The following is a 10,641-nucleotide window of genomic DNA, read 5'->3' as shown; positions in this document are numbered from 1 at the left end:
AACCCAAACTGCATCTCATCTAAATTGATTCGCTCCCTAATTAGTTGGGCTATGACCCTCTCTGTAACTTTCATAACCTGATCTAACAGCTTGATGCCTCTGTAATTATTTGTATCTAAAGCGTCACCTTTACCTTTGTAGCAGTTGACTATGATGCTGCTACACCAGTCATTGGGTATGACTCCTTCGTGTATCACCTGGTTCGTAATACGGGTGACTAGGCTATAGCCAACACTGCCAGATATTTTGAGCATTTCTGCAGTGATTCCTGATGGGCCGGGGGCTTTCCCGGTCTTCATAATCTTAATTGCTTTATTTACCCCGGTACTATCAACTCGGATAGCTGGTCCCTCTATTGGGTCGACATACGGCAGGCTCTCTTCCTCCCATATATATCTATGTGTATATATCTATGTGTATATGTGTCTTTGTGTCTGTGTTTGTCCCCTCACCAAGACTTGACACCCAATGTGTCCTTACATCCCTGTAACTTAGTTGTTCAGCAAAAGAGACCAACAGAATAAGTACAAGCCTTAAAAAAAAGTACTGGGGTTGATTCGGTTGACTAAAATTCTTCAAGGCAGTGCCCCACGATAACTGCAGTCTAATGACTGAAACAAATAATGGATAAAAGGTAAAAAATAGACACGGACATATACACACAGACATTTGCTGTAGTTATTCTCTACCAAATTCCATTTGCAACATTAACAACAACAACAACAATTTAATGATGAAGGAGAGGATTGAATTACTTACTGTCCTGTGTTTTCACTGACATCAGATTCGTAGTCGCTAGGCTGATATGGAGGGAAGAGAGAGGGAGAGAAAATGTTTGGTTAAATTTAATCTGGGCAAGTTAACCAGTGTAACAATGTTGGTGCATGAATGTAAAGTAAAGTCAAATAAATACATTGGGAGAGGTCAGTTATTCAAGACTGCCTGCAAGCAGACTACATTTTTATCTTTCAATGATGGACTTTCACATCAATTGTAATGTATGAGCATTCAGTTGTTTGATGAATGGGACAACCAACTCATTAAATAAACATAAAAAGTGGCTGAACTTGATTTAATTGCTCAGGTATAATCAGTGTGATAAAACTGGACATTTGAACATAAGTGTGATAAAATTGGACATTTGAACAGCAGGCACAGTCCATCCAAAAGTTTCCATTTGTCTAAAATCCCTTGCAAGGTTTGGACTGACCCATGGCTACAGTAAATGCACTTACTGAGATGCCATGCCTGCATTTGTTATGTTACAATGTTACAGTGTCAAAAACATGTTCCTATAGAAAGGGAGAATCAAGTATATTAAAGGGTGGTACGCACAAGGTACCTATCTAATATAGGCTGTAAATCAAAGTATAGCATGCTAAATGCAATATATTAAAGACTACTCCCACTGAAGGCTGGAAGGAGGCAGAGGTTTAAAAAGATGAGAGGAGAGGTTGAAAAAAAAAACTAAGACAACAAAGACAAATAGTGCTTTTAAATGCAGTTACTGCGCTAGCTGGGACTGTCACTTCCATGTGAGTTTCTAGAAGTACAGCAGATACTGCTCTGCCAACACAACTGAAACAAGACTTTCCAAGTGCATATCCATGGTCCCTTGAGATTAATGGATGGTTCTGATCTGAAGAAAGTCGGCTTGGTGGACACTATATACAAAGCAATGACACACTCATCAATTATACCATACTGCCATGGCTTGTTGCAGCGATGAACTGTATGTACTTCTCTAAAGTATAGATTTGTAGCAAGGGGGACTGAGCCATTCGAATGCTGACCGTATACATAGTTTAAAGCTAGCTACAAGACACAAACACCAACTTTTTCCATTTGACTTAACCAATTGGAACTTTCTTTGTCTTCTGTTATAATTTCATTCACATCTTTTGATATTTTAGAAGAATCTGCTTTAGTGCTTCACTGCTACTGTATTTTACAGACACCAGAAAGATGAAAATCAAAGATGACCTTAGAGATTTGAGCTCATAATGCAAAAGTCTGTAACTAAGTACCACAAGCCAAGTATTCTGTAATACCAGTGAATATTATTCACCATTTCTTGTGCATCAAGGCATGAATTTCATTTAAGGTTGATGTGACATTTTAGAGTACACGTTTTTGACAAGGCCTGAGAAGGCTGAAATGTGTATAATGTTCTCATGAGCTACCGCTGCAATGATTTTGATATACATTGTACTTTTAACACAGCATATCTATGAAGAGGCTTTCTACAAGACAAAAAAAAACCATAGCTGCCTGTCTTTCAACAGGGTATATATAAGTACGATACACAGATGTCTAGTTTAATTTAATGTAGCTTCAATTGCATTTACTTCGTTTTTTACAGTTTGACAAGCATTCCACAATACCAGTGAATATATTATTCACTGTTTCCTACAAACCAAAGCACAAACTTCATTTAAGCACGTGACAAATTATGTTATTGAAAAGGCCCAAAAAGTCAAATGCATCTAACATTGTTGTGAGTCACTGCTGCAATAATGTTCTTGCTCCAATATATCTATAAAGAGATTTACTCTCAGACAAAAAACCCCAGCAGCCTGCTTTTCAATGGTATATATACATTAGTATGATACACAAATGACTCCCACAAATTATTTTGTCAATAATCAAACAATTCTGCCAATCCCATGGTTTTGTTTTGTTTATTGTTTCACATCAATTTCTTCTTACTTGGCTGAGTAAGATGCTTTATTGGTTGCAGCAACCCCTAATCACTCAACTGTAGGAAGTGGAATTCTGTATATCAGTGGTAATAAGATTTGTTTAGCACCTTAAACTGACACCCTTGGTGCTGATTAAATAGGTAAATAAAAAAAAAATGAAATAAAATAAAATAAAATAAAAACAAACACTCACCAGAGGGCCTTCCACTTTGATTCTCTTTGAAAAAGGTGGGGTGCAGGTATCACTGGCAGCATTACTTGTTGAACTGACTGCACTGGGGCCAACATCTGTTGCTTCATGTGGATGTAAGTGGTCTCCGTTGCTCTCAGATGGAGAGTTAGAAGAGGAGGCTCCTGATGAAGGTGCACTCGATAATGGAGTGTCTATACATGGAGGAGTGATATTCAAAGGATGTTTTTCTAAGTACTGAGCCACTCGTAATTGACCAAGGTTAACCGCTAGTGAGAAAGGGGTTTGACCCTAGATTTAAGCAAAAGAAATTAAAAACAAACATGAGTGATACATGGAAAGAAATGGAAGTTTCCACAAAAAATGACTCACATATGTATGACATATATGAGAAAAAATCATATATGTACAACATAAATTATATATCTAACTGAACCCCTCTAGAGTGCAACACAATGTAGCAGGATATACTGAAATAGTCTGAAGATGAAGTGTTTTGAACAGAATCACAATGAAATCCTCCAGCAGATTTGAACACACAATATATGAGCAGTTGTTCAACATTGTATCTACTTGGATAACTGACTTAGATATTTAATGTTACATAACTGGGGACAAGAAGCAAGTGAAGACTATGTTCAATTCCCTGGAGTATCATTAACATATATAAAGTGAAAAAACAACAACTGGAGATCAAAACTGACCCAAAAACTTGAATCACTAGCATTAGTGGTTTACATTACTATTGGTGGAATAATACTACTAATAAATATAATATTACAAGTGACGTAGTATATTACCACTGGTGGTATGTGGTAGAGAATATTACTACTGGTGAGATAATCCTCAAATAAATATAACTGGCACTCCGTTGGTTACAACAAGGGCTCCAGTTGATCCGATTAATGGAACAGCCTGCTTATGAAATTAATGTACAAGTGGCTGTGGCTGAGCATTCCACAGACACATGTACCCTTAACGTAGCTCTCAGAGAAATTCAGCATGATACAGAATGTGACAAGGCTAGCCCTTTGAATTACAGATACAACTCATTTTTGCCAGCTGAGTGGACTGGAGCAACATGAAATAAGCGTCTTGCTCAAGGACACAATGCACTCCCAGGAATTGAATTCATGACCTTACAATCACGAACTAAATACCCCTAACCACTAAGCCACATGCCATCACACTCTAATGAATATAATATTATTAGTGATATATAATCAATGGTAAAATACAACCAGTGGTGGTATACTACTACTACTACTACTAATAATAATAATAATACAACACTACTATCAATGGTAGTATACTAACATTGGTAATATATTCTTATCTACTCTAGGCACAAGGCCCAAAATTTTTGGGGAGGGGGCCAGTCAACTAGACTGACCCTAGTATGCAATTGGTACTTAATTTATCGACCCTAAAAGGATGAAAGGCAAAGTTGACCTCAGCGGAATTTGAACTCAGAACATAAAGACAGACGAAATACCACTAAGCATTTCGCCTGGCGTGCTAACTTTTCTGCCAGCTCACTGCCTTAACATTGGTAGTATATTATAACAGAATGTATAAAACTATTTTTTAATTAATTGACATTTCAGAATGATATGGTGTGATTTGATTGTTGTTTCTATAATGCCAATTGACTGCATAGATACTTCTTTGTTTCTGTTAAACCCTAGGTCAGCTCTGATAAGGTGGATCAACAACCAATGCATTCCATCCTGTCTTGTCAGAAGAATATCCTTGAACCATGCCATATCATTTTTTAAAAAAAGTCAAGCGATTAAAAGACAAAATTATATTCTGTTGTAGTGCACTACCATTGGTGGTATATTATATTCATCAGGTCAGAGATCAGAAGAAAAACATCATTGCCAATGATCCCTTCTTTTGGAGCCTACATAAATGATGGGAGGAAGGGAATAAGTTGTCTTGGACTGGAAACCTAGCCTGCGTGCTTGCAACAGACTGGACTCTACTAAAAACACCCAGGGAGCAAGCCATGATGTGAATCTTGAGCAGTACAATACTGCTGGTGGTAAATCTCATATTAGCAGAACAGGATCTCACTGAAGCACTTTAAGTTAATGAACCATTGGTCAATGACATTGCTACTGCTGTTTCTGCTGTCACTAGTAGCAGACTGTACCTTCACATCATCATTGTTTAACGTCCGCTTTCCATGCTAGCATGGGTTGGACGATTTGACTGAGGACTGGTGAAACCAGATGGCTACACCAGGCTCCAATCTGATTTGGCAGAGTTTTTACAGCTGGATGCCCTTCCTAACGCCAACCACTCCAAGAGTGTAGTGGGTGCTTTTACGTGCCACCGGCACGAAGGCCAGTCAGGCGGTACTGGCAACGGCTACGCTCAAAATGGTGTATTTTACGTGCCACCTGCACAGGAGCCAGTTCGGCGGCACTGGCAACGATCTCGCTCGAATGTCTTTACACGTGCTATCTGGCACAAGTGCCAGGAAGGAGATGCTGGGCACAGGTGCCATTGACGGTTTCGCTTTCGCTTGCTCCAATAGGTCTTCGCAAGCCGAGTTTCGTTTCCAATGAAGGAGACGACGTTGGCATGGGTGCCAGTCGTCGACTTCACATGATACCTATTTACAGCTAAGTGGACTGAGCTAATAGGTTACATGTCTTAGTTAAGAATAAAGCAGAATACCCAGATATGTCTGGACAGTAGTCACTTATCGTTGAGCCAAACACAGCCTTGACACTGTTATGCAACTACAGATTTCTTTATTAGCAATGACACATGGAGATGAGCAGAGCGAAAAGACTGACAGAGAAATGAGAAGTTGAATGACAGAAAGGGGGAGGAAACAGTGAAAAAAATAACAATGAAAGGGATGAAGTGAGGTGAAGAAAGAGGTCCCTAGGCATCCACTGTCCCTCCTATCTGACATTCAACAAAACCAAAAAAGAAATGAAACAGAGAAAAATGGTGGTGGTGAGAAGTGTGTACTGGTGAAGATAGTGGAGAAGAAGCAATAGAGAGGGGAGGGGGAAGGTGTTTCTTACCTCTTTGTTTAAACACTGCACATTAGCTCCAGCAGCCACCAACATTTTCATTGCCCCTAATGCCTTATCATTCAGAGCAAGCAAATGGAGAGCACTCTGCCCATGTTTTGTCTGCTGATTGAACAAAATATTCAGTAATCCTGTAGATGTAATAAAGAAACAAATCATCATCATTATTATCATCATCACCATCTTCATCCTCACCACTATCATTACCATCATCATCATCATCACCTTCAGTCTTAGTCTGGTCAGTTTGACTCCAGTAGTCCTAATTTAGTCACTTTTACTCTAGTAACACTAACCTGGTCAGTTAATTTCTCTTCTATTATGAATAAATAGCATTTTCTCACCCACTAGATGTAATCCACACATCATTTACATATTACTATACATGTCTCTCCAGGGCACGTCAACATAATGCTCCACCTTTCACGTAACAGTACACAAAAATGGATACTGCTTTCTTCATTTCTCTCCAGCTTCTATATCTACATTCAATATCTAGGTCCTATCCTTAGGATATGGATACATGTAGAGGCACATGGCCAAGTGGTTACGGTGTTGGGCCTCATAATGGTGAGGTCATGGGTTCAGTTCCTGAACTGAGCAGCTTTCTATGCTTTTGAATCAGGTACATTATTTCTCAATGCTCCTATCCACTTAGCTGATATTGAGTACCAGCTAAATGCTTGTGCAGCCCACTTTCTCTGCAACTGACACCACTTGACGTTCTACTAAGTCAAGGGGGAGTGGGACAAGAGAGTATCTATGTCTGCTTGTGACTACACAGGCACCTAAAATAATTAATGAAAACATGAGCATTATACAAGCAACCATGTCACACAAGCTTATAAATAACTGCAACGCTGTCTGCCATATCCTTACAGCAATATAACATAACAGTTACTTTGTAAGATTTAGTTTCACAGTGATTTTAGTAAATGAGTGATAAATCTATCCCTATATAGTTTCAGCTAACATTTTCAAAGTATGTATGTTACAAATAGTATAAACTTGATTTTTATTAGCCAAATTGATTCACTCTTTCTTTCTTTTCTTTCATTGTTTCTGTCTCTCTTTCTCTTGACTCAACAAAAGAGCCTCTGTATAGTACGTTGAGTTGCTACAACTGGCAGGCAAATCATCCTTATAACAGACCCTACTGTTTAAAATAAAGAACAACACACTGGACATTGCTGTGTCATTGTCATCCTTGTTATCATCATCATCACCATCATTTAACATCCGTTTTTCCATGCTGGCATGAGTTGGACAGTTTGACCAGAGCTAGAAAACCAGGCTCCATTGTCTGTTCTGGCATGGTTTCTATGGCTGGATACCCTTCCTAATGCCAACCACTCTACAGAGTGTACTGAGTGCTTTTTACATGAACCAGCACCAGTGCTTTTAAAGTGACGCCAGCATGAGTACTTTTTATACATATGCATGTATATAGTCCATGCTGTAAAGCAGTTAGCATTAGGAAGGACATCAAGGTGTAAATACCATACCAAAGCAGAAATTGGTGCTTAATGCAGTCATTGGATGTATCAAATCCATACCAGCATGGAACATGGATGTTAAATGATGATGATATATACATATATATGCATACAAACACACAATGGGCTTCTTTCAGTTTCTGTCTACCATATCTACTCATACAACTTTGTTTAGCCTGAGGCTATAGTAGAAGACACTTGTCCAAGAGGCCCACACAGCCATAACTACATTAACATGTATGCAGTTTATGCATGTATTGAGTTTTGAGCAATAACATATGTCCAAAAGTTTGCTTGCAGGTGCACACACACACACACACAAATGCACATGTATGTTCACACAAGCACACATACACAAAAAACAGTTTAGGATTGTATTTATAAAACTCACCTGGGCGCTCTTTAGCAAAGTTCAAGATGTCTCTAAGAAGATCAACATTTCGGTAATGTGCTCGACCATCCATGCCAACGGTCTCACAACTTGTGAGGAATGGTGTTAAACCTGCCCTGTTTTTAATTTTTAAATTCGGTTCCAGAATTTCAAGAATCTGAGGAAATTTCTTCACCATTACAGGATTATTTATCCGTATTGCCCTGATACACAGCAAGACTCGATGCAAAGCAGTGTCTCCTGTGTTGGTGTGTAGAACATTTATGTTATAACCTGCAGATGCCAACCACTTCAAAATATTTAATTTACCTATTAAAAAAAATCAAATATCATTATACAAAGATTTTGATTAATGAATAAAGAATGAGCTAATGAAGTAACTTCTATAAAGTTAGTTATATTGCTACAATTAAATTTCCAAAGAACTTATCAGCTTTCAAATTAAAAATTCAAAAAATCAGATGGGCTTTTGAATTAAATTGACAACAGGTAAGGAATTCTACTCAATATTAGCTAAATTTCACTAAATGAACACCTTGTGTTCAAAAATGGGAACTGTAGGAGTTTCAAAAGGTAAGCCTTAGGACAATTATGTCCACAAGAAAAGACTGACTGGTCTCAGTTGCTAATCATATAATTTTGACACATACACATAACACACTAATAATAAGCTTACATATATTGGGCAGTGCTGGTCTTACACATACACACACACACACACAAACATCCTCCTTACAACATCCAACTGATTGGCAGAAATTCATTTACCTATACACTAACAAATTGTAGCTAACTGATACACTATTTTCTGTCAACCACTTTGACAAGAGTCTATCCGCATCATTATCATCATTTAATGTTCATGTTGGCATAGATTGAATAGTTTGACAGGATCCAATGAGTCCAAGGACTGCATCATACTCCAGTGTCTGTTTTGGCATGGTTTCTAAGGTCGGATGCCTTTCTTAATGCCAACCACTACAGTGAATACAACACCAGATACATCACCATGCAGCATAGAAAACTACAAATCCCTAAGGAGCAGCATTACACTAGGTAACAAAGAGTAGGTCTCACCAATACTCTTCAAAACTTGTTAGCTGCATAACACCTTCATTGAAACCCACCTGAAGTACCTAACTCTTTTCTCTTGTCACACTTACTGTATCTTCACTTCACTGACTGCACCACTTTGCCCAAAGCATTCCTCTCCATAACTGCAGCCCTCTGAAACCTGTACTCCACTACCCACTATATTTCTCCTGCATGCACATATCAACCAATAAAAGTTCACACAGAACATCAATCACATTAACTTAGGTGGAGAGAATCTTCGCAGATAATGGGCATTGTAGCTCCACCTCCTTTAAATAAATAATGAAAAGAAAAATAAAGGTCACATATCTGTACCAGCCCATAGCAGTAGACATGCTAGTAACACCTGAAATACCAATTAGTTGTTTTCAACAAACTATTACTCAAATGGATGCTTCTGCAGTTACTGAATTACAACAATTAGCAGTACAGGTGAACAACACATGTGTCAATGTGTACATTGTAATTTAATGTGGAAAGAAACATTTTCTGGTCATATCTGATACTCTTACATCAGCAAACTAGCTGAGAGGCTAAATGTTAAACAACAGAATAAAAAGGATGACAGCTTTTAGCAAAGCTACTGCTATTTGCGTTCTCTACTCTGGAAGTAAGATCAAAACTGGAACTTACTAAGAATTGCTGCCCAGTGCATCAATGGGTATCGATATTCGGGATTCATATCAAATATGGCTGAATTTTTCCTCCAGTTCTTTTTCTGAAAGAAAATACAAAAAATATCAATTGTTTAATAAATAGGTAATTAATTTACTGATAATTTAGATAATTGGTTATCTGTTAGATAAAGAATGATGATTATGATCAAGACCTTTAGTGATATGCTGTGCTTGAGAAGACTTGTCAAGCCATGTGAAATCGTAGTTGTGGCCAATGCTAGTGTCATGTAAAAAGCATTTTTCAAGCATTGGGCTTCACAGAGACAAGGTGGCCGATGCCGGTAGCTTGTGAAAAACACCTTTTGAGTGTGAGCCTCACGGAGGTAATGTCGAATGACCAAGACCTTTGGCATTACGCTGTGCTTCAGAAGAAGACCCATCAAGTCAAGTAAAATCACAGTTGTGGCACTGGTGTCATGCAAATGGCACCCGTGCCAGTGGCACATAAAAGCACCCATTACACTCTTGGAGTGATTGGCATTAGGAAGGGCATCCAAATCAGAATGGAGTCTGGTGCAGTCTTCCAGCTTACCAGCTCAGATCAATCATCCAACCCATACCAGCATGGACAACGGACATTAAATGAGGATGATGATTCCAGTTTAGTACGGTCATTATGAAGCTTATTAATCTGACCTTAAAACCATGAGAGTGAGAAAATGAGAGGGAAAGAAAAAGAGAATAATGTTTGCAGGTTCTGTAATTTCTTACTGAACAACCACATGTGATTTGTTTATAGTGATCAAATGTTTGTGTTCACATAAGCTCACTCTCTCCATCAAATGAACATTACCTGTACAGGTGCACAATGTATCAGATGTCAGATGAAAAAATGATCACAGAGCAATGTGAAATAAAATAGTTTACTCAAGAACACAACGCAACGCCTGGTCTGGAAATTGAAACCATGATCTCAATCCTGAGTGCAACACCCTGACTACTAAGCCATGTGGCTTCAATATATATATATATATATATATATATATATATATGTATATGTATATATATATGTATATGTATATATATATATATAT

General features: G+C 38.1%; 1 protein-coding gene across 4 annotated transcripts in view; it reads right to left on the bottom strand.

Moving 5' to 3' along the window:
- Positions 1 to 10,641, bottom strand: part of LOC106882483 (uncharacterized) — a 142,742-nt gene that overhangs the window by 25,792 nt on the left and 106,309 nt on the right. For all 4 annotated transcript variants that reach the window (XM_052969595.1, XM_052969594.1, XM_014933174.2 and 1 more), the window contains 5 exons: positions 9,564 to 9,648; positions 7,836 to 8,144; positions 5,940 to 6,079; positions 2,896 to 3,183; positions 760 to 800 (listed from right to left, as the gene is read on the bottom strand). In XM_052969595.1, coding sequence (XP_052825555.1) covers positions 760 to 800; positions 2,896 to 3,183; positions 5,940 to 6,079; positions 7,836 to 8,144; positions 9,564 to 9,648 — 863 coding nt within the window. The remainder of the gene's footprint in view (positions 1 to 759; positions 801 to 2,895; positions 3,184 to 5,939; positions 6,080 to 7,835; positions 8,145 to 9,563; positions 9,649 to 10,641) is intronic.

The sequence above is a fragment of the Octopus bimaculoides genome, chromosome 7 (assembly GCF_001194135.2).
Source record: "Octopus bimaculoides isolate UCB-OBI-ISO-001 chromosome 7, ASM119413v2, whole genome shotgun sequence".
Taxonomy (NCBI): Eukaryota; Metazoa; Mollusca; class Cephalopoda; order Octopoda; family Octopodidae; genus Octopus; species Octopus bimaculoides.
This window is presented reverse-complemented; position numbering and strand designations above follow the sequence as displayed.